We start from the raw sequence: 23075 nt of genomic DNA, 5'->3' as shown, positions 1-23075 counted from the left end.
CATCAAGATATCTTTGATTTTTAAGAGGCAAATTTCACCTAGTAGGTGTGTTTGTGCTATTTTTGGGGGGTGGGAAAAATTTCCATATGCATTCTCTTACCTTTAAAACTATTAAAATGATAGAAAAATAAGTTTTCTACTATTCCAATATGAAACTATGCAAAAAATAAATCAATAAACACTAAAGTAGTTATTGATTATTTACCTTGTCAACACTTTTTATTATTTATTAAAAAAAAATATTTTTTATTTCTAGTGTAAATATAAACACTATAACTAATTTTTCGTTATTTCATTTGGTGATACAAATGCAAAAGAACTAAATAGAAGATAACAAATAAACAAGAAACATCGTAGATAGAGAATTGAAATACCTTAGAGGGCAGGGGAACGACGAGGAAAAGAGAACAAAAGAAAACCCTAATTATCATGGATAACATTGCACTTTAACAAGAAGAATGATGCAATGTAAAAACTGAGCAATGAACCGCGGCCGTGCTAACAAGGATGCCAAGGCTCAAACCATCTAATTTTTATAAATAATAAAAGATATTTTTAGCAAAAAATTAGTTAAAAAGAAAAATAATTTTTTTATCATTTTATTTTTCTGTTTTAGCACTTATAAACCCTGTATATAAAAGTAATGCTATGTAATGTGATACAGCTTATGCACCCACAAAGGGGGTAGAGCATATTTGGATAAGCAAGTAAACTGAAAATTGTGGGCGAAAAAGGAAGAATCTAATCAGGGGCTTCTCATGGCAAGAAATTGTCACAGTACCCTTGGCCGATCTTACGTGGAATATCTTATTGCCCACATTCTGTTCCGGTTCATCACCCTGGTGTAGTCAGTCGTCGGAGGAAAAGAAAACCAGGGAAACCGGTCTTCCGTAGCTCGTGGTTGGTTGGTCTGAGACTTAGCGTCCTTGTTAGCACGGCCGCGATTCATCTCTCGGTTTTTACGGTGCATCGTTCTTCCGTTTAAAATTGCGCTTTCCCCATGGCGATTAGGGTTTTTTTCCTAGCTCTTCTCCTCCTCGTTTCCCCTGCCATCCAAGGTATCTCAATTCTCTATCTGCGACATTTCTTGTTTCTTCGTTATCTTCGGTCTAGATCTGCTAAAGATGTCCTTTTTATGGTGTTGCGTGTGGGGGATCTGTGATAATTTCATGCTGTCTTGCATTTTGATGGATTTCGAATATGGATTTTGATGGTATTGTGAAGACTGTGATCTTACATGTATTCGGATCATATTGTCTTTGTTTGCATGGAATTTTATCACTGCTGGAGATTAGATCGCGACTCTGGACTTTTTTTGGGTCGTGGATTGGCAAAAAGTCAATTCTTAAGGCTTTATTGTTTGATCATTTTACTGATCATAAGAAATGCGCTTTTGCGGACACGTTTTTGGATTCAAAATTGTAGGTTCACTCCATCTTCGATAAAAATTTCATTTTTACTCGGACCCATTTTTTCATAATTGGATTTGAACCCCTGGATTGAGCAGCCATGGAATCATAGACATCTTTTAAGTCTCTCCGTTGTAGTGGACCATCGAAGAAGCCAAATTTTGGTCTTTTTTGCTATCCAAAAGATGCATTACCTCTAGAAACAATACTAGTACAAGTACTATTCTTATAATATATTTTGCGAGCTAGAATCTAATATTTGTAGGATTTAGTTCTTTCTTCATTAGAGTTTTCTTGTATCTGGTAATTGTTCTCTGAAATAATAGCGTGAAAGCGCAATTTTAGTTCAGCTAACATATTAATGAGCCTAATGTAAACCTTTTAATTCTTTGGTATGGGATTCCGATGAGGCCAGAGACTTGGTCTATTTTGAATTTTGTTGGAAAGATCCACTATTTTGTTCTGTGAGTGTCACCAATGAGCAACTGACAGAAGCAACTGCAGTTCAAAGGATTTGTCTCAATAGGGGTTCCATTCTGCTGTAGATAGCGAATGTGTGCATAACTGCTATTTATTTCTTATAGTCCCATCTTCAGATAGTATGAGCCTATTGAGAGCTTTGTTTTCGTATGTTTTATTCAAGTATTATTTTTGCTACACCATTTTATATTGCCTAGGCTCCCAGTAGTGCTGTTGAACATTTATTTATTTATTTTAATACTCTCTTGTTGACTAAATTTTATGGTCAGTTGTAAGGTGTCAATCAGATCCTGATGCAGATATAGTTGAAGCTGCGGAGGACAGTGGCCTCGGTATTGTTGGAGATGATGTTCAAGATTTTGGCGATGGTTCTCTCACTTCAGCTCCTGGAATTGAAACAGTCTATGTCTTTCCAGAAAATCCTGGAAAATGTAAGTTTGAGCATGTGAGGGGACTAGAATTATTCGTGAAACATCTTTCCTGACTTCAAGAGATGTGAATGACATCCATTTTGATAACTTCCTTGATTGCAGTGGTCCGAACTGGTGAAGAAACTCAACTTCTTGTTGGCTTGAGCAATGAAGGTAAGTGATTCTGCATATTTGTGATTGTGATGATTGTGCTGCATTTGGGATAGATTGGCATTCGTTATTGTTGGTTTGGTAATCCATCATTTTTGTCATCTAGTTTGCTAATTCTTGGGTTGTCATTTTGTTACTGGATCTTTTGTGCTTTCATCTTCTTTTGTTGTTCATTCAGTTTTTGGATGGAAAAATGCAGGTGATGCACCTGTGAATGTCCTAGCCATACGATCCAGCCTTCATCTTCCGTTTGATCATCATATGCATGTCCAGAATCTTACTTTGCAGGTAATTCAGCATCAGCTTTGCCATCAACTGTGTAACTTCTTATCATTGGCTTTCAGGATGGCTACCTTTATTTTGCTTGTTGGCTAAAATATTTCAGTGAAAAAATCCCTATTGGTCTACGATGAATATAATTATTACACATTAAACCTATCTGTCTATTCTAAAAACTTATTGAGGTATTTCACAATGAGAAGACACTATTTAAATGTGGGTGGTTCCTCAATAATTGGAAGAACCATCTTTTTCTTGTTTTTGTTTGTTTGACTCTTACCACTTTCCTACAACTACATGGGTTTGTTCTAATTAGGTTATCAATTTTTTATTTAAATAAATAATAAAAAGATCTATTTGAGAGAAAAAAATGCATCTCAGTGTTCTCTCTCTCTTATTTTTTTCTTGGGCAAATTAGCAGCTTTGCTTGGTTGATTGATTGTCTTTCTTTATTAAAACTATTTGCCTGTAAGTTCAGCCATCTGGTCTTTAGTGAACTTCAGACTCCTGTTAAAATGTTTCTGATATTTGGTAGCAAGGAACATATTAAAATTTCTTTCTGGATAGTTTGTTCTTTTGTGCATAGAATTTGAGATTTAACAAAGCTAGTTTATGAATATTTGACGCAGTTTTTTTGTGGAATGCTTTTGTCTCTTTTAATCCATTTTTGCATCATGAAGGAAAAAGTATCTGTACAACCTACATGGTCACAAAAATATACCATGGTCAAATTAGTAAATTCAGTTATACTTGGATTCAGGAGTTCTACAATGCTTCAGTGCCTGTCTCTGCTCAAGCGACATTCCCTTATATTTTTGCGGTTAGCAAGTTTTTGCAGGTATGAATATCTAATTCTATTATATGGACCACCCATTCTGTAGTTTTCTAAATTACACATTTCCTGCAGCCATAGATTGATAAAAATATTGGGAATTTATATTAAGCTACTCCTGAAAATGTGATGTTTTAATGTGCAGCCTGGTTCGTTTGATCTTGTCGGTATGATCTTCTATGAAGTAGACCAGCAACCTTACCAGACTATTTTCTACAATGGCACAATTGAAGTTGTTGAGTCTGGTGGTTTTCTTGCGGGAGAGTCTGTATTCCTCATTGCTCTTGGAGTTGCCCTCTTGGTCTTCCTTGGCTTCTGGGTGAATGGTCAGCTTCATCAACTTACCAAGGTGATATATTCTGTCTAATTCCACAATTATATGCTTGATACGTGGCTAGCAAATTTGACCCTTATAACATTTTGTTGCATTGCCAAATCTATGACTATAGTAGGTAGTTGACTTTAGAGGACTGGACAAACTCCCTATTTAGGAAAATAATTTTAAAGCTCCTCTGGATATTAAGGACCAAAATTCTTGTCCGACTCTATTTTCTTTTCCTAGTTAACAAAACCATTCAGTTCATATTTTCCATGATCAGAAACTTCAGCAAGTGATCTGACACAGAAAATGTTCTTTTTGCCTACTCGTTAGCTCCCATTTTTTTTCCATTTAGCACTGATTTAAAAGCCTGTGCCTATATTTATTTCCGTAGAAAACCAAACGGACAACTGCAAAGGTGGAGGTTGGGACTGCCACTACAGATTCTTCACTCGACGAATGGTTAGAGGCAAGTTCTTGGGCTAAATTATTTTAATGCATCATTTGTTTTCACCTCCAATTTCTTCATATAAGGATTGAATGTTGGTATTCCACTAATATGATTGTTATCCTCCGTTTGTGTTGCTCAGGGAACTGCCTTTGTTCAGTCCAACAAGTCCAAGAAGAAGAAATAAGCTTTCTCTTGCTTATACTCTCGAGCCATCCATCACTTGAAGCTCAAATCCAAAGGGATGCTGCATCCAAATTTGTAACTTATTCAGGAAGTAGGTTATGTTTTATTGGATTCACGGAATAGGGTTCAGGAGCCAGCAGAACTGGAATACGTGAGAAACAATTTTGAGATTTTAGCTTTCAGTTACTGACTTGATCACAATTTTCTTTCTGGCACTTTACATACTCTCATGCCATTTTGTTAGAATTAGTATCAGAGATTCAGTGTTATCAGCTTAATGCTAGATGAAAAAAAGATTAAGTTTGATGTGCATAGCAGATTCCATTTAGCAAAATTTATTCCCTCCCTCGGTTTCTGGGTTTCTGATCTCCACTCATCGATGTTCTTGATTTCCTTCAGAAGTGGAAAAGATATTGTTAAAAGAGGAATTGAGACAAAAAAGAAACTTTGTAGTAGATAGGTGGTTGGGAATTTTTGTCATTGATTTTTTAACTCGAGTCAGTTTGATTCAAGGGGAATCGATTGGAGTGATTCCAATCTTTGAACCAAATTTGGTAAACTCCAGTGGTTGTAGACTCGATTCGAGTTGTCAGCTTGCTTGAGATGTGAATTGACTCATTGAGTTGAAAAATTATGGTTTGGACTTGTGACTCGGGGTAGTGTCCCCCCGAGTGGGAGAAGAGGTGCCATTTCCCCTAATAGTTCAGTGTTCACTACGGATCGCAGCCGTCTATTCCTTGATTTCAATCTAACGGTGGATAGGAGCCGTCTTATTCGATGCACTCGTGACGACGAGGGAGAAAAGGAAAGCGAGCGACAACGCGGACGACATATCAGAGAACCCCGGAAGTATTTAATACGTGGCTGGCGGGGCAAACAGGTAATTTCATACCTTACCTCTCCATGCTCCTGCATGTGACTAAAACTACACAACGATAATGAACGGGAGAGATATTGATACGTGGTTGTTTATACCGCTACAATTGGTAGTCCATCTTCCATATCGTGAGATCTAATTGATTAATCAACGGCTCTAATTTTATTTATTTATTCCATTTTTTTTGTATTATTATTAGGAGATATTTGAGTTATCACATGAAAATTTCATTTTTTTAACCAATTTTTCATTAAAAATAAATTCGATGCCTAATTCCAATCTAATTCTCTTTCCACTGGAGAAGGGGATCACCAATTTCGGTACTCACTCACTCCCGCGGACCATTACCTGTAATGCACAAATCACAAAAAAAAACAAGAACGATGACAGAAAGAGCCACCTCCCGCTTCTCACTCCTCACTACCATAAACCCTAAAGCACCTCCCCTCACCCTCCGGCTGCCACGTGGCACCACCACGCGAACTTCGCCATGGATTTCCAATTTAAGGGTGCCCCCTCTCCTCTGTACCGACCTTTTCCTCTTCCTACCTCCAAATCCACGCTCCTCTCCTCCCCTCCCCTCTTCACCGTCTTCGTCTTCGTCTTCCTCCTCCTCCTCTTCCTCGCAATCCCTCTCCGTCTTTGTCGGTTTAGTTGCCGAGGCATGGAGAACAGAGAGGACGACTATTTCTACACCGAAGACGAGTTCGAAGTCTCCGAGATCCTCCTCGAGCTCCCCGAACTGGTGCAAAGATCCCAAAATCGGTTCTTTAACGTCCGTTGGGGGTCCAAAAGGAGGAGATCTGCTGAAGAAGACGGTCTGTCTCCGTCGCCATCTCTGGCGGCGGCGGCGGCGGCGCGCTCTGTGAACAATGGCGGGGGAGAATCTCATGTGAAGGTCGAGGCGTCCAGTCCTGCAACTCCCCTTTGCTTCTCACCCAGTGACACAGAGTGCAAATCCAGACCCAGTAAAAGAACTGCTTTTAAAAAGAAGGTGGTCAATGCTCCTATGTTCTGCTCTTTTGGTTTTCCGCTTGTTTCTGGCGGTGATCTGTTGCTTTTCCTCTTCTGGTTTTGCAATCGCGATTTTGGTTTCTGTTTGGGTGGATTTTGATGTTTTGGTGTTGTTCAGACGACTAAGGAACTGATGGAGATGGTGAGAGAGTTGGGCGCTCAGCAAGAACAGCTGAAACTGGTAAGTTTTCTTTAATTTGCTTTCATTATAAAAAAAGATTTTTTCTCTCCCTTGAAGATTTTCTCTTCTGCTATATCTGCTCTTCTTTGTAACCAGCGCTTGTTTTTCGCGAATTTATCAGGAAATCTCGAAGGTGATGAAATACAGAGACGGACTGAGAGACGATAATTTGCAGCTCAAATCCAAACAACTCAAGGTACTTCACTATTTTTCCTCGTCCAAACCTTCATATTCTCTGCCATTAGTTGTTTTTATTTATTCATTGTTCTTCAAACTCGGTCTTGTCTTCTAGCTACCTTATCCGGTTACTTTTCTGGTTCTTATTGTTTATTTTTCAACAAAAAATTATGTTCCTTTCCACACTTTCCACCGCTTCTTTTCCAAAATACCTAAAATTCCTTTTTTTTTCTTCTTTTCTTCACAAACCTGTCTGATGCATGAATCTGATTTCAATTCGTCTGTCCTTGAAAGTAAATTACATACTTCTCAAGAGCATCATTACATACGACCAGAATTTCAATTCGGTTTTCTTAATTTCGAAGTTCTCAAATAATTATAATTAATTTACAGATGAAACATCATCACGGTAGTTTCGTTGAAGGACGGGTGGACGAAGATGAACAACCAGCAGTAACAACTTCAACAGCTCCGAAAACGGAACAACCTCCGCCGTCGACGACGGCGCAACAAACCGAGAACCTTCGTCGTCGCGAGGAGACGGTTTCGTGCGCGAATGCCGTAGAGCATCATTACCGTAAGATCGAACTCCCGTACGCGGCAATTCCCGATCTGAACTGTTCGGCGGTCGAGGAAGCCGGCGACGAGGAAGCCATCGGCTTCGACTTCTACAACTACGGTCTCGCGAGCAAGGCCGCTGCCGCGGCGCAGGCGAGAAAGCGGCGGCTGGAGATCCACCGAGTAAAGAACTCCGCCGCGTTCAAGTCGCAGCTGCAACAACAGCAGCAGCAGCAGCTTCGGTTCAGATGATAATGACGAAGACAGGAATCGAGATAAGATTTTGCATCCTTTAGGGAGGGATTTCTAATAATTTTTTTTCCCTGCAGAGCGTTGAGATTTTCGGCTGCTGAATTTACGAAGATGCCATCGGCGACGTAGTTGACTAACTCGTTCAACCGCCCTGGCGCGCGAGTGTGTACGAAGTACGCACGCAACGTGGGGGAAGAGAGTGGAAATGGCGTGAAAAATGTAATTAACGTGTTTTACTTGCGGCATAAATGTAGCGTGACAATGGTGTTACTTGTAGCAGGTCAATCCCATTATTCTTGTCTCTCCTGATTCCTGTCTTTGGACCCAACTCACCAAGTCCTAAAACCCAATCTCGAGTACAAATTGTAACAAAGGTATCATACTTTACCACAGCCCTAAACCTTAGACCCAAAGCTTTGTAGGCTTGCTTGCTCACTTGGTTTCATGTAGGGTTACTCTCACGTAACATAAACTATGGTTTTATAATCCTTATATGTCCTATAAAATCATTATAACTATGGTTTAACTTGGGGTGAATCGAAAGGAATTCGATCCGATTTAGTCAAGTTGTGAGTCCATGGTTAAGACCATTGGGTTCTACCCATTCAGGCTACTAACTAAAAGAGTGAGTACAAACTATAACAAAGGTATCGAACTTCTATCCCACAACCCTAAACCCTAAACCTAGAGTTTTGTGGGATCCCTTAGCTGAATTCGAAACAATAGAAAAAGCTATGGGAGTCTTTGGTTTTTTAATCTTGTCACTATCATATTGACGAATAGAAGAATGAAAAAGTTGCTTACTTGTTTGCCCAGATTCATGCAGGGTTACTTTACTCGCTTGCCCAGTTTCATGCAGGGTTAGTCTCACGTAACATAAATTATGGTTTTATAATCATAATAAAACTCCCACTCTATTCAATTTTGGGAAGAATTGGATAAGTCACACATCAACCCAATGAGTCTCTTAACCGTGACAACGACCCTAGAAGAATTGTCTATTAAGAAGTTAGGTGACATAGTCAGCATTAGTTTGGGTTTGGATGAACATGATTGGTCTTATTAGGCTCAAGTTGCCAAATATCATTAACAAACTGAGGTCTGCCCTTACCTTCATCATCTTTGTCCCTTAATAAAGTTTAATTTGTTTATTAATATAAAATAATATAAAATTATTTTACAATTCGATTTATTAATATAAAAATAAATTAAATATTTTAAAAAAAAGTTTTTGTAGAAGATAAATTAATTCTAAAATAAAATTAAATCTTATGTTATTTAATTTTAAAATAATAGTTAATTAAATTTTTTTAATCCTCCTTTTTCTCTTCTTAAATCCACGAAAAAGACGTGTATACTTTGTGAAAACGTTTTTGTGTAGGGTGAAAGTACTTGTATCCTTTACTTGTCTTACTTATATTATAATGGGGACCTAGGGCATGTCCAAATCATCGATCGGGTATGAATGATCTGGGACAGGTCGCATCACCGATCGGGTATGAATTACACCCGGTTCATCAACTTCACACTTAATAAATTTAATCTCGGTTATTAACCCATAGGTCTTATTCATGGGACCAATCATCTAATGTCATAGAAATCCACTTAGACCCATTGACAATTAATTCATTGACTTGTAACACCATGTTTATTAATATACAATAAATATATACATAACACCAATATTATTATTATGATAATAATAGTAACATAAATACTCTTATCTACATTCACATTATCCACTTATTTATGCCTTAATTCATGGCATGCTTCCCATTGCCTACACGGTGGAGGCCTCCCAAGCCTTTTGTAATCTCTATATCAGATATATGAGTGATAAATTATATATGAGGTAACATGTACCATTTGTAAGGCCACATTAAATTGGTCAAAAAATAGATAATAGTAAGTGTTATTGGACTAACCAAAGTTGTGAGCCGGTTCATGAGTGGCTCGATTCGATTCGGTTTATTTGAATTTCGAACCGAGTTCGATATCAATTGAGTTGGACCGAACCATAGTTTGGTTCGAAAACTCGCGAGTAGCTCATTAACTTACGGAGGCCCAACCGCAGAGCACGGGGTCTTCATCCTTCATTCTTCGGAACCGGGGGGAATAGGGAGGGATTCGGCAGGCGGAGTTTGAGCGAAAATGGGGATTTGGGGGGAAGATCGGAAGGAAATCACATGCAATCTGATCTTTAGGTAAGTTTTGGTTTTTTATTCTTCGTTCTTCCTCTTCAATTTCTTCATTTGTTTTCGTCGCGAGAGTTTGGCTTGCCAGAGCTGTTGGCAAAGACGGGGGAATCGTTGCGGAGAGAGCGAGAGAAGAAGCTGAGGTGCTGAGAAAAGGGGGACATGTGGAGGACAAATTGATCACCGAGCTTTTTTGAGTTTTGAAGTTGATGGAGATGGACTTCGATGGTGAAGGCAGCTGTCAAGGAAGACACATTGCGGGAGCAGCTGGAGACCACCAGGGCTTGTTACAGACAAGCAATTCTTGTCGCCAACTCGTTTTGATGGAGAGTGAGAATTTTGTGGAAGCTGCAGAAAAGATTTGATAAATGTAAGATAATGTTCGTCGAGTCTCGTCAGTTTGTATTGTCTACGTTTGGCACAAATGGAAGAATAACCTTGATTTTCATTTTCACTATTTCTCTAACATCCCTTGTTTATGTTCGTTTCTAAATTCTGATATATTTTCTCTGCAGTTGCTCCCATCTGATGATTCTCACTCTATTTAATTTTTTAGTTTTTAATGATTCAAGCAGCGTTTCAAACATCGAAAGTAGGGGTTTTTCGTGTTCCCCTTCTCTCCAGCAAAATTGTCTGAAGGGTTGTAAAAAACTTGCCCTTATCTTTTTTAATCCATTATGTTACTCAAGTGAATGAGTGCCATTAAGTTTAAAACTATATGTTCTCCATCTCTCCGGTGAGTCTTCGGTGGAGAATTTCGTGGTTGGACGAGTTCCCCATCTCTGTGGAAGGTGATTAAACGTCTATGTTATAAAATCTGACGTGGTCACCGACTTAGGCAATGTCTGGAACAGAGAAACTCGAGAGAAAAGAAAAGAACGAGAAAAAAAAAAAAACAACACAGTAGAAAATAAAAATAAAAATAAAATTTAAAATATTTAAAAATTTTGAAGATTAAATTTTTCTCTGAGTTTTTATTGTTTTTCTCCCCCAAATGCCATCATTTTATGAGAGACAATTTATTAACTACGAAAGAAAGTGATTTTTTTACTATTTTTTTTCTCTTAATGATTTTTTGCTGCCAAATAACAAAAAATAACTTTATTTTCCCTTTTCTTTTCTTTTCTATGGGTTCGAAATAGGCCCTTAGTAACGACTAATTATATCATCTACCTCGTGGAAAAACTAGGGGTGGCATCGAGCCGAGCTGAGCCCAAACCTGCCTATGTTCGAGCCGAGCTCGAACTTCAACATTCATTTAAAACTTTTCAAAAATTACATGTCTCGAGTTCGAGATCCAATATACATTTAATTTTTTTTTAAATATATGTCAAATAAATAGTATATAAAATTATACATACATTTTACATAAAAATGGGCATACATTTTACATAAAAATGGGCATACATTTTACATAAAATTGGGCATGACCTTTACTTAAAATTGAGTATAAGGGTGATATCGAATTTAGCTGAGTGTGAACCTTACTATATTCGAGCCGAGTTTGATTTAAAGATTTCGAACTCGAGCTCAAGCCAACTTGGCCTCTAGCCTAAAATTGTAATCGAGCTCGAGCTTAATAATTTTAACCGAGTTCGAGATTAACCTACATTTAATACTCTACATAAAATATATGTCAAATAAATTATCTATAAAATTATGTATATATTTAAAAAATAATAATAGGGGAGGTTGAGGATTGAATCTCGATAACGGATTAGAACCCACCAATATTAAATTTTTTTACCCCAAATGTTGTTTAACTTATTTTATAATTTTTGAATCTGGCCATAAATTTACTATGACCTCCTTAGTGCCCCTGATTGAAAATTTATATTTTAGGAAAAACTAGAAATATTTTTCCTATTATACACATTTCCAAAAAAATATTTAAATAAAATTTTATTACTATTAGAGACTTACTAGAAAATTACAAGAAATATTTTAAATTTTTTTTAGGAAAGTTAAATGGACTTCATATTGCCACTTTTAGGGAAATAAATAAAAATTAATAATTAATTTAATATATTATATTTATCGATAAAATTTTAATTAAATAAAATATCAAACTCAAAATTGCTATGAAAATTAACTCACACTAAAAGTATTATAACATCAACTATCAAATACTTATTCAAAAATTTTTTATACTGTTTTCTAACCCATGGCAAGAAAATCTTATTTAGAAAATTATATAATTTTTTAATAAAAAATATAATTAGAAAAATGTTTCAAAAAAAATATGATGCACTGAGAGCCCTATCGCCGCCGCTCCCCACTGCTCCCCTGTTGCCGCCGCTCGGCCTCCTCTCCTCTCCTCTCCTCTCCTCTCCTCTCGCCCTCTTTCAAACCTCCGAGATGGAGGTGGTAGTGGCTTCCTCTTCGGTGGACGCCGGAATCAGCTGCTGGGATCTCCACTCGGGAGCAGAGCAGCTGCGTTATCGCGGTTGCAGTTCCCCTCCTCATGGCCTCACTTGCGTGGCACGGCGATTCCTTGCATCCTCGCAGTTGCGTGGTTCTTCTTCTTCGTCATCTGGCGGCGTTTTCTACTGGTCGTGGAATAAGGTGTCTTTCTCTTCATATTTTTTCCCTCTCCGGATAGATACGCTTATGGAAATAGGGAAAACAGGAGTTCTATGATGGAAAGGTTCTAATAAAATTGATGCTTAATAGGTCTTCCAATTAGACGGCAGCCATATTGTTTTGATTGACGTTATTAAGTTTTTATATCGTGTTCCTGGCGAAGAACGGAAAGTATCTTTCCCGGCTGTGTTAGGTTCCGGTGAGCGAATCCTGTTCCTATGGTTCATGATACTATGATGTAGCAATTGTTCTGTATTGGCTGTAAACCTACCTGAAGCAGCCTTCATAATGAACGCAGTGTAGTTTGTACAAATACATAAAAACATGTTATGGTGAAAATCAAAATTTTTAGTTTAAGCGGACATGCATTCCGGTAATGGTTCTGACTAGAGTGCAATGTAGGCTGAAAAAACTAGGAATATTATTGGACCTTATAAAACATAAAATTCTACTTCAAGGTGCCTTGTGCTATGATTTGTGCTCGTATTTCAAACTTCTCCAATTTTCCTATGGTACTTCTTATTGGCAGTTACTCTTATTACCTTAATGCATTTAAAGAAATTTTGGAAAGAAGGGTAAGTCTTAATGCCTTAAGGAAAATTGTAGCTAACCTGCATCCATATGATTGTGGGAACTGGGCGAATGGGTTCATAGCAATGGAACATGAGCTCAAGATTGGGTGGCACCACTTCTGACATTTGCCTTTTTTTCTTTTGCAGACTCAACCTGAGGTGAAGAGTTTCCCTGTTGAACCAATCAATCCTCTTGCATGTAATTCTGATGGGACATACATTGTGGGAGGTGGTGCTTCTGGTGACATTTACTTGTGGGAGGTAAATCAGATGATTTACTTTAATCTTCTTAATTAAATGAGTAAACTCAGAGGTAAAAGCTAAATGGGCGTTATGAATCAGGTTGCAAGTGGCCAGTTACTCAAGCAGTGGCATGGACACTACCGTTCTGTTACTTGCTTGGTATTTTCTGATGACGAGTCATTCGTAATTTCTGGGGCAGAGGATGGATGTGTCAGAGTCTGGTCTCTTTGTAGGTAGTCTTTGAATCCATTCTTCTTTGTTTTTTATTTTTTAACAATTACCTTGTTCGCAATATTAATTGTTATCTCTTTGTTTTTGCTGGGCAGGTTGTTTGACATTATGGGAGATACCATGTCAAGCCAACCATACGAAAATAGCTTTACTGAACATACTCTGAAAGTTACTGATGTAGTTTGTGGGTACGGAGGGTGCAATGCAATTATCATCTCTGCTTCCGAGGATCGTACATGTAAGGTTCGATTGCTTTTTCTTTTTCTTTTTTTCATGTTAAAATGTCTATGGTGACTGGGGCACGAAATGTTATTTTAGTGATCACAAATGACTTATTTTATGTTCAATTGGTTCACATTTATATCTGAAAAAAGAATAACAATAGAAGAATAGAAGAAGAAAGAAGAAGTGAAAGGGAGTGGAAGAAGAGAGTACATCAAAGGGGAATATTAGGTTAGGTCAGAAAATTTCGACCTGCCTCTCCTTTATTGATAACTTAAGTTACTTGATTACAAAGTACATTCTTGCCCCTACTCACTTAAACCACCATAGCTTCCTAACTACACATCAGAATGACATGTAACTTGAAACATAGACATCTAACAACTAACCAATCTGATTAACCCAACTACAGACTACATACAACATTTGTGAAATGACCAAAATGCCCCTTCTTGATTTTTTTACAATATGATTTTTTTCTTTTTGCTTATAAAATAAAGATCTCTTGCTTTGCCACTTTCAAAAACAAAAAAAAATGCTCTTATTGTGGGGGAATTATTTCTCCCTGGCAGGGACTTTCCCCTACTCAGCATTAATTGGTTTATAAGATGGAGAAGTGTGGATCAGAATTTGGAAATTTATATCAGTTAGCTCAAATGAGAAGTTGTACTTTTTGTCATGCGAAGAAGAAATCAAGATATTATCTGTTGTAAGGTTCAGATATATGCATATTCGTGCACTTCAGAGGACTACCTAATTTGTAACTTGTATAATAGTTAGAGATGGTTGAAATTAGCAAGCTCATTAGATAAGTTATTTTTTTAAGAACTATTCATATTTCATAGGGATGCCTTTTTTAAAAAAAATTATATGAACTTTATGCAGTAGAGAATTATGCATATCTAGATATTTTTTAATACAGTGTTAGGAGTAACAGCTAGTTCTCTTTCAAGGCATGTTCCAGCTATACACAGTTAAATCATGCTTTAGGTGGAACTAAACCTTCACTTGTATTAGTACCCATCTATTTCATATTGGGGTGGGGGTTGGGGGAGAGGATGTTTATGGAATGCAGGGGCTGGGTTGTGTTTGGTGAAAATTTGTTGTGAGATTTATCAAACCTTGGATTAAAGTTAATGGTTCTGCATCTGTTCAGCCCTTCGCAGTAATGAGATAAAATATGAAGGAATTATTTCACTTATATGATTAAAATGATCACTGTTAGATACTTTTCTCTGTAAGAGAAGTGGAATGATCTGTCTACTGATAGATGCTGTGGTAACATTTTCTGTTTTTGTAAAGGTGGTGGAATAAACTCTTGAGTTAGTAATCCATAGACTCTTTGATGAAGGGTAGTCTTGTCATTTTCAAATTAAATATATTGTATGATTTTTGGATACATTTCAGCTTCAGGAAAGTTTGATGTTTAGTTCATGTATATGTATTATGGGAAAAATTGTGGGAAAGCCAGTTTCTTTGATCAACACTTGGTGTCAAGCAATCTCTCTGAACATTTTTACACTGGGGTGGATGGTTGGAGTCTTTTTTTTTTTTTTAGAGGGGCGTGGCGCGATATGGTTGGAGTCTATTGGTAATGCTTTATGCTTTGAGTAATGAGGTTACAACTTCAGTCTTGAATGTGACATTTATGAGCTAGACTAGATTAAATTAGGTCGTTAAAAATTCACAGCAGCCACAGAAACTGTTCTGTTTGCAGTAAATCACTTTATATGAGTTGTAAAAAGTATTTCCTAGTACATTGCCTGGAAAATATGTTCTGGGCAATTTGCAGTTTTCGTGAAGTCCAAAACTCAATAATTTGTTCTTTATATGAGTTTGGAGAAAAAGTATGAACAAGACCAACGTTGTAAGAAAGAATTTCTTTTGTTATTTTTTTTGTGGGGAAAAAAGGGTCATGGTTTTAGAATTGCTGGGAAATCAAAATTATATTTCAGCTTCTTCTTCTTATTTTTCCTCTTCTCAAGAATGAACAGTTTCAGTTAGTATGAAAATTACCGGATAAGCTGGTAGTTTTATTTAAAATGTCTTGCACAATCCTATCATTTAGTTCTTCAGACTTTTACTAAAAATTACTGGTGTGTTGGTATATTTTCTTTTTGTAGTGAGATCATATAATCTAGGTCAACATCTTGCATTGTCCATTTCAAAAGTAGGTTATTGCTCGTGTTTTTGTATGTGATTGTATGGTGACATGTTTGTCTAAAACAATGTCTCAGGTCTGGAGCTTGCCTAAGGGGAATTTGCTGAGAAATGTTGTATTCCCATCCATTATTTATTCTATTGCTCTGGATCCTGGGGAGAATGTATTTTATGCTGGATGCAGCGACAGTAAGATATATATTGCTGCACTTAATGCTGTAAGTGCCACAAGCAGCAGCTATGGGCTCCATATCATTGGTGCATTGGCTGATCACAGGTGATTTTCTTCATGTATTTGTTTACTGTTTTTTATATACCTTTTATTCAATCATTTCTGTAGTATGAATATGAAGACCTTTTTGTTTTGTTATTGTGCCTGATGGGGTATGTATTTGCTATCAATCTATGCTTGATCTCCCAATTGTGGATTCTGTTTTTACCTTTTATGCTTTTACTTTTGATGCTTAACATTGAAATGTGAATTGTGCTTTCTGTTCTTATTTAATCTTTTTTACAAGGGTTACGCATCATCATTGATTGAAAATTTGAAACCTTCTTAAGCCATCTTTTGGGGACCCTTCTTAGTCACTTTCAAAAGGATTCCTTCTTGTTCTCTCATTTTCACTCATAAACTATTTGTACATTTGTAACTTTGACTCTTATCCCATTGATTGCATTACTTTATCTATGTGCCCCCTCTCCCTCTCAATTCAGTTGCATCACATAGGAGACCAAATTCTGCTACAGAGCCTCTTGTAAGATTAATTTTTGGTGCATATGGGATGATTGCATTTTTTATTTTTTTTTGTGCTCTGTCTCTCTCTCTCTCTCTTTCTCTTGAACTTTCACTTGGAACAGTGGCATAAACATTTTTGATTGAATATTTGAGAACAGAAATTTACTAGTTTTCGAGGCTTTATGACTTGTTTAAATAGGCATCGTGAAGTTTGGAGAACTCTCCAGGGAAATCTATTATTCACATCATAGATGTTCAAAAACCTGCTAATGCAGGTTGGATTCCATCTTGCGAGGAAAGACATGAACATCCATAGTTTTTGTGATCCAATTCAAAACTTTTATCTTACAGTTTACTTGCGTTTACCAGTTTACTTGCGTTTACCAGTTAGCCAATGGTATCCTCTCTCTCTATCTTAATGACTGTATTACATTCTTTTACATCATACTTCTTGTGTATATCTAACCATTTTGCTTATATTTGCATCATTCACAGTAAGACTGTTATGTGTGTTTGCCATTTAGTAAACAGTTGAGGTTCCCTATTTTATACATCTAACATTCCCTGACATTGCATTTTTTAACAGTAAGGCAGTTACATGCTTAGCATTTAGCAACAATGGAATTTCCTTAGTTTCTGGATCTGAGGATGGCACTGTTCGAGTTTGGGACACAAAATTGAATAATGTTGTTCGAATATTCAAATATGCAAAAGGTATGTCTATGTGACTTTGGTCCTGTTTCTATGAACTTCACTTATATTTATTGCATTATCTAAACAATCTTTAAATTGTTTGTTGCTCTCTTATGTGTCTTTTTTTAGAAACAAAAAATGTTTTTGTTAGATAATTTTCTGTTAAAATGCTTGTCCTTAAATTTACTTTATAATATAGTCTTTTATTCATTACATTATCCTTATAAAGCACCATTTTATCTTTGCAGGTCCTGTTAATAATGTTATTATTGTTCGACAGCCTATTCGTTCAAATGCTCAATTGTTACAAAGTGCCCCAGCTTCTGTACCTAGAAGACAATCATCATTATTGTTAGCACCACCACTGAATAAATATGTTGACTCAGAGGATGAAAACCTTCATAATAAACCTGTTAAAGTTCTCCTCACGCCATCTGATGAATATTTGGATGGACGTTGCCTCAGTTTTTCGGTGATGACCAGTCAAATTAAAGAGCTTCAGGTAGTTCCATGTTTGAATTGATTTCAAATGCATTTTATTGTCATGAGATGAATAGATTTCAAATGCATTTTGTTGCCATGGATGAATAGTTTTCAGATGCATTTTATTGTTATGAGATGAACACTATCCTTTATGTTAATGGCATGTTATATTTGCTATGTTCATAACTCCTCACAATGTTGACCTCCGGATCCTTCAAGTAGGAATCTTATGTTCACCAAACACTTTGAGATTAACCATTTTTATTTGCTTAGTCACTTCTTTTTACTTTTAACTCAAAAAAGAGTTTTCTTTTTACTTAAAAAAAAGATGCCGATCTCTCCTATCACAAAGAAAGCTTGGTAGCAATGCAAAGTGCCCTTCTCTTCCTCCTAATTGCTACCTCAAGCTTAATATAGGGCTTTGGGTTGAGCCCGGTTCCATCCCAAAAAGATTAGCCACTTAGGAGGCCTATTGCTCAACCTTATAACCCATTAATTTTTCTTCCCATTTTTCGATTTGGGATTTTTCCCCTCTCAACACTTAATTTTGTTAGTACATTCTCATTTCCCAGGTTATTTTATGACCTTTCTGGTAGAGCTGGGTGATGGGAGTCTGTGTTGGGAAGATGCTTATACATTCTGCCCCCTTTGACCTTTGAACAAGTGACTGAGTTGTGGACTCTCCTTTTAGGTCTTAAAGTTGTGTAGATGGTTTTGATGTTATTTAGAGGATCTATCTGTGGACCTATGAATGTGGAGGGCAATTCCATGGTGGTCACCAGCTGGATTACTTGCTCTGCTCCTCCCCCTTTGGTGACCTCCTGTCCATCTTTGGCTAGAGTTTATAAAAAAATTTAAAAATTTAAAAATATAGAAAAAGAAATAATATATGAAGTAATAAAATTATAAAATTATACTAACAAATAATGTGTAGCAACCCCAATATATCAACTAAATGGACCTGTTACAATCAAATCAATAAAAAGACTTTTTTGTTAAATACATATGATTTGTAAAATATTAAGGGTAACCATGTGATTAGATCTTGTGGGTCATGTGGTGGGGATAAGAAAACTGGTGCCTTAAAACCTGCGTGGGGTTTTCTTTCTTCACCTGTCCCTGTGCTACGAGGTGAGGTGCGGAGGAAACGTTATCCCTGCCAAGACCAGGTTGGGTTGCTTCAGGTTCCCTGTTTAACCCTATTCTTTGATGAGATTTTGGATCCCTCAGTTGGCATCTCTGTGTTGCAAATTCATATCTCTCATGAGGCTAGACAGTTAGCTGATTCCTTGCCATGGACGGGGTCGCTCAAGAACACCTTGTTGGTGACTTCATCCCCTTCAACTCATCTTGATTTTGTTTTGTGTCTTTTGTTATTGCTGTAATTTTGGCCTTCTTTTCTTGTATTTGTGTATTTTATTATTGGTTTTTCTCTTTTTATAGTTGTTTGTCTCATATAATTTTATATATGAATAAAACTCATCCTTTTGCTGCTTTTCAAAAACAAATCAAGGGCTTTACATCGAAGTTCTACTGTTCGAGAGTGGGGCCACTGTGATGATTATTAACGGAGGGGTAAAGAATAAAGTTAGTAATTGTCTGTCATTGTTATTTGAGTGGTTGCATGATAATGAAAATTCTTCTCCTATATCTTTCAAAACTAAAACAGGAAAAAGGAAAAGCTATTATGATGTGGAAATCATGGAAAAGTGAATTTCATTGGTTCTCTTCTGCATTTGGATCTAGGATCTATTAAAATCTATGTTAGGTGTCTCACTGGATTGACCAGATCTATTCAGTATGCATGAAAAGGAAATATGAGTTGATTTTTCCATTTGCTTACCCTTTTCGTTCTTTGTACAACTGCATAGACCACCTATGCATGAGTTTTATGTGCAGAATTGGCCTCTGCTATTTGCAGATGATGAGGAATATGTTTATTTCATGTATTCAAAGGAATTTTTTTTTCATGAATAAAGACAGCATCTGTTGAAAGGAAGGGGCTTCTCCGTTTCTTGCACTCTGACTTTTGGTATAGATGTTGAAGATAATAGATTTCACAAAAAAAAATCGTTTTTATTTGGTAGTTGCAGATGATAAGGAAATGTGTGTAGTTATTATATATGATTGCTTATGTTGAAAGGGAAGATTCCATGCACTTTCTTGCCAGGACTCTTGCAAAATGTTGTGGATATCACACAACTTGAAGATACTGTCTTCTTTTTGAACTTTTTATGTGCATTTTGGGAAATCTTGGCCATGGTGACTTAGATTCTTGTATTCAAATGACTCAGATTTCTTGAACTTTTTGTATCTATTTCATTTTTGCATTCATCTATCCTATGTATTGATGTATTCTTTGCTAGATTTCAAGCCATCTAATGAAAATCCTTAATTGTCATTGTTCTCTTTAAAAAAGAAAGTCTTGAGCTTCCAAACTGTATATCAGAGAAGTCCTTAATGATGATCTTCTGAGCACCTAATTTTTTTGTATGATTTTGCATGGGAATTGTATTGTTCAGCTCCATGTTAATGCTGAAACCGTCTTTGTACATATAGAGTACATTGCAAACAAAAAAAATCATTTGTTGCGTTTCAGTTGTCTTGTATGTGGTGCATGTATTATCATTTGTGGAGGAAGATCCCCTTGCATGAAATTGACACAGAAGGGTTTGTTATAGTTGACAAGAAAGCTGAAATTTGGATATTGACGTGTTTTTCAGCACCAGGGTTCTGCTGCTGCTACAGAGATGGAGTTGGAAAGATTACGGCTGGATTGTAAAAGATCTATGCAAATGACAGAAAAGTGGAAAAAAATGTATCAAAGCATTGTTGACCTCAGCTTAGATGATCTGTTGGACGCAGCCCATTCTAGGGATGCTACTGAAAAACTCTGAGGAACATCCTGCGCTGGCTCATTGTGAAATAGCAGCTACAATTTTGAACACGTTCCTGAGAGTTTCTGTGGTTGTAAAAATCAATTTTGACTTCGACTGTTACATTGTGTTGCTAGAATTGGACCCGGAGTAGTGTCTCAACTGAAGATAGCCGAAGACTGATGCGGCATATCCAACACAACCGAAGACGGGTGTAGCATGACCAACCAACTCAGCAAAACATGGTTTTCCAAGTCATAGAAATTAACCATTTGGTGCGAAACATGTGAAACAGCAGGAGTCAATAAGGTCTCATATAACTTTGTAGGACATGCGATCTCTAGAGATTATTTAGGGCATGTGAAATTTATTAATAATTAAGCTAGTATTAATTATTTAATATCAATCAAGTATGTAATATAATAAATTGTAAAATTATTAAATAAGTTATTAATTTATTATTTATTAAGTTATAAATTATTTCAAAAAATTTAGGACAACCAAAAGACTTTTGTTTTGGAAGAATATTTTTAAAAACGTATCCAATTTTATGCCCAATTTTAAATAAATTTTATGTATGTTTTTATATACAGTTTATTTGATATGTGTTTTATCCTAAAGTTTTAAATATAAGTTGAAGTTCGATTTCAATTTCAGGCTCGAGGCCGAGTTATTCGGCTAGAACTTGATTTCGAAGTATTTAAATTAACCCAGCTCGAACATACGAAGGTTTGAGCTCGGCTCGTCTCGATGTCACCCCTAGTTTGTCCTCTTTCTGGAGGCTTGGTAGAGGGGCTTTTAGTTCTCTTTCTCGAGGGAGAATTCTCCCGCTCTCTTATGTGGGTCCCATATATATGTTCACTTATTGTTCTATATTTTTAACAAACATGTTTCATTTTCTTATACTTAAATCATTAAAATATATTAATTACACCCGACAAAGTCATATAACCATGATTTGGAACTGTCGACTTGGCTAGTACCCACTTCGATACTTATTTGCAACTAATAAACGTAAAATCTTTCTAACCCTTAATCCATCTAGAGCTATTTTTAACAAAAAAGTGACAATTGAATTATCTGAATCTAGGGTTTTCTTTTTCTTTTTCATTTTCAGCATCCATGTAGCCAAAACTCTGATTGTAATTTTTCTTTCTATTAATTTCCCTGATATGTCTCAACTGTCCTCCTCCATGCTGTTGTTAAGCATTAAAAACAGTAAATCCTAACTCCACCAAACCTTCAAACATCATTTAAACAACAATAGTTCATATTTGGGAAGTATGAAACAAGAGAGAATAAAGACATGAAGGGAAATTTAGCCTGGTAACAGTCTTTATAAATCAAGTAATGAATAAATGTTTTCTTAAAGGCCTTTGGGTGTCTATCCTAATAAGAAATGGCTTTCAATGTTAAATTCTATCCTTCCATTTCATAGAGAGACTAGTTTCGAGTGGAAGAGTGTCCGTCTCAAAATGACTAGTCACATTTGGAAAACTTGTTTTCTATTAATAAACACAAGATCTTTCTAACCCTCGATCTAAACCTTGTTTATCGCTCATACAAGTGAATAATTTGAGGGATTCATATACTATGTCTAAGCACAATGTCTTTCTAATCCTCTACATTACAAGATTATTCTAACAAAAATGTGACAATTATACCTCTCTTCCTTTTAAATATTTGGGAAACCATCAAACCAAGAAGCATTCTTTAGGCAACTGACTACCATAGTTTTGGTATTGGGATCTCTCTAAGTCTAGTTTTTTGCTCTTTTTCTCCAACTGCAATATGTACTTTGAGCTCTCCCTAATGTTTCTCAACTGCTCTCTTCCTTGTTGTGGTTAAGCATTAAAAAGCAATGAAGCTACATCAACCTTTCCAACCGCTACCAAACCTTCAAACTTCATTTAAAAAGGGAGCATAATCAGACCCCTTGTGGAGTATTCACATAACAATATATATTTCCATCATCTAGGTTTCAATTTGGTTCTCAACTGAATTATTCTCACATATATCTAAGGAATTAATCAAGGAAACAAGAAGAAATAATCACAATACAAGAATTTAAAGGGGTTGACAATGGAGGAGACGATTTGCAAATGCAAAACATCTAGGGATAATGCAGTTGTTATTTTATTAATGAAATAGATGAAATCACAACATCATCCCTTACAGGGTTTTTACATAAGTTGGGTGTCACCATATATATATAACCACATAAGATTATTACCGATCGATGCTTCTTCTTCCTATGCATTTCTAATCCAGACTCTAAGAGCTCTATTGCTTATAATCGAAGAATAATCGTTATCTTGATATATAACACTCAAGACATGACATGCATTAGGCTCTATTAGATCTTAATTAGTGGGGAATTATCTAATAAATCATGAGTAGGACATGGAACTTTGTAGTAAAAAAAGTTCAAAGTAAGCATATAAATACATTAACTATAGAAGAAGAAGAAAAATGAATACTTTCCCGA

General features: G+C 36.3%; 3 protein-coding genes and 1 long non-coding RNA gene across 4 annotated transcripts; all 4 read left to right on the top strand.

The window, feature by feature from the left end:
• Window positions 1-824: 824 nt before the first annotated feature.
• Window positions 825-4846, top strand: LOC137944036 (translocon-associated protein subunit alpha-like). The gene is made up of 8 exons (XM_068789528.1): window positions 825-1058; window positions 2159-2320; window positions 2423-2473; window positions 2670-2758; window positions 3510-3587; window positions 3727-3930; window positions 4295-4369; window positions 4491-4846. The coding sequence occupies exons 1-8, from the start codon at window positions 1001-1003 to the stop codon at window positions 4533-4535; spliced, it is 762 nt and encodes a 253-aa protein (XP_068645629.1). The 5' UTR covers window positions 825-1000; the 3' UTR covers window positions 4536-4846.
• Window positions 4847-5832: 986 nt separating this feature from the next.
• LOC137944583 (uncharacterized) lies at window positions 5833-8068 on the top strand. The gene is made up of 4 exons (XM_068790267.1): window positions 5833-6405; window positions 6544-6606; window positions 6728-6802; window positions 7177-8068. Exons 1-4 carry the CDS (start codon window positions 5902-5904, stop codon window positions 7591-7593), a joined length of 1059 nt encoding a protein of 352 aa, XP_068646368.1. The 5' UTR covers window positions 5833-5901; the 3' UTR covers window positions 7594-8068.
• A 1622-nt stretch (window positions 8069-9690) lies between these two features.
• Window positions 9691-10302, top strand: LOC137944909 (uncharacterized). Its single transcript, XR_011110864.1, has 2 exons — window positions 9691-9797; window positions 9877-10302. It is a non-coding gene; the product is annotated as an uncharacterized lncRNA (long non-coding RNA).
• A 1811-nt stretch (window positions 10303-12113) lies between these two features.
• LOC137944359 (protein ROOT INITIATION DEFECTIVE 3-like) lies at window positions 12114-20927 on the top strand. Its single transcript, XM_068790020.1, has 8 exons — window positions 12114-12353; window positions 13091-13204; window positions 13286-13419; window positions 13513-13660; window positions 15877-16076; window positions 17122-17249; window positions 17477-17730; window positions 20435-20927. The coding sequence occupies exons 1-8, from the start codon at window positions 12147-12149 to the stop codon at window positions 20606-20608; spliced, it is 1359 nt and encodes a 452-aa protein (XP_068646121.1). The 5' UTR covers window positions 12114-12146; the 3' UTR covers window positions 20609-20927.
• Window positions 20928-23075: the final 2148 nt, after the last annotated feature.

The sequence above is a fragment of the Aristolochia californica genome, unplaced genomic scaffold (assembly GCF_029961685.1).
Source record: "Aristolochia californica isolate CCGP_79_NKW_82.1479 unplaced genomic scaffold, dmAriCali1.0.hap1 SCAF_11, whole genome shotgun sequence".
In the NCBI taxonomy this organism is placed as follows: Eukaryota; Viridiplantae; Streptophyta; class Magnoliopsida; order Piperales; family Aristolochiaceae; genus Aristolochia; species Aristolochia californica.
Note: the sequence above shows the minus strand (reverse complement) of the source record. Positions and strands in the feature narration are given on the sequence as shown.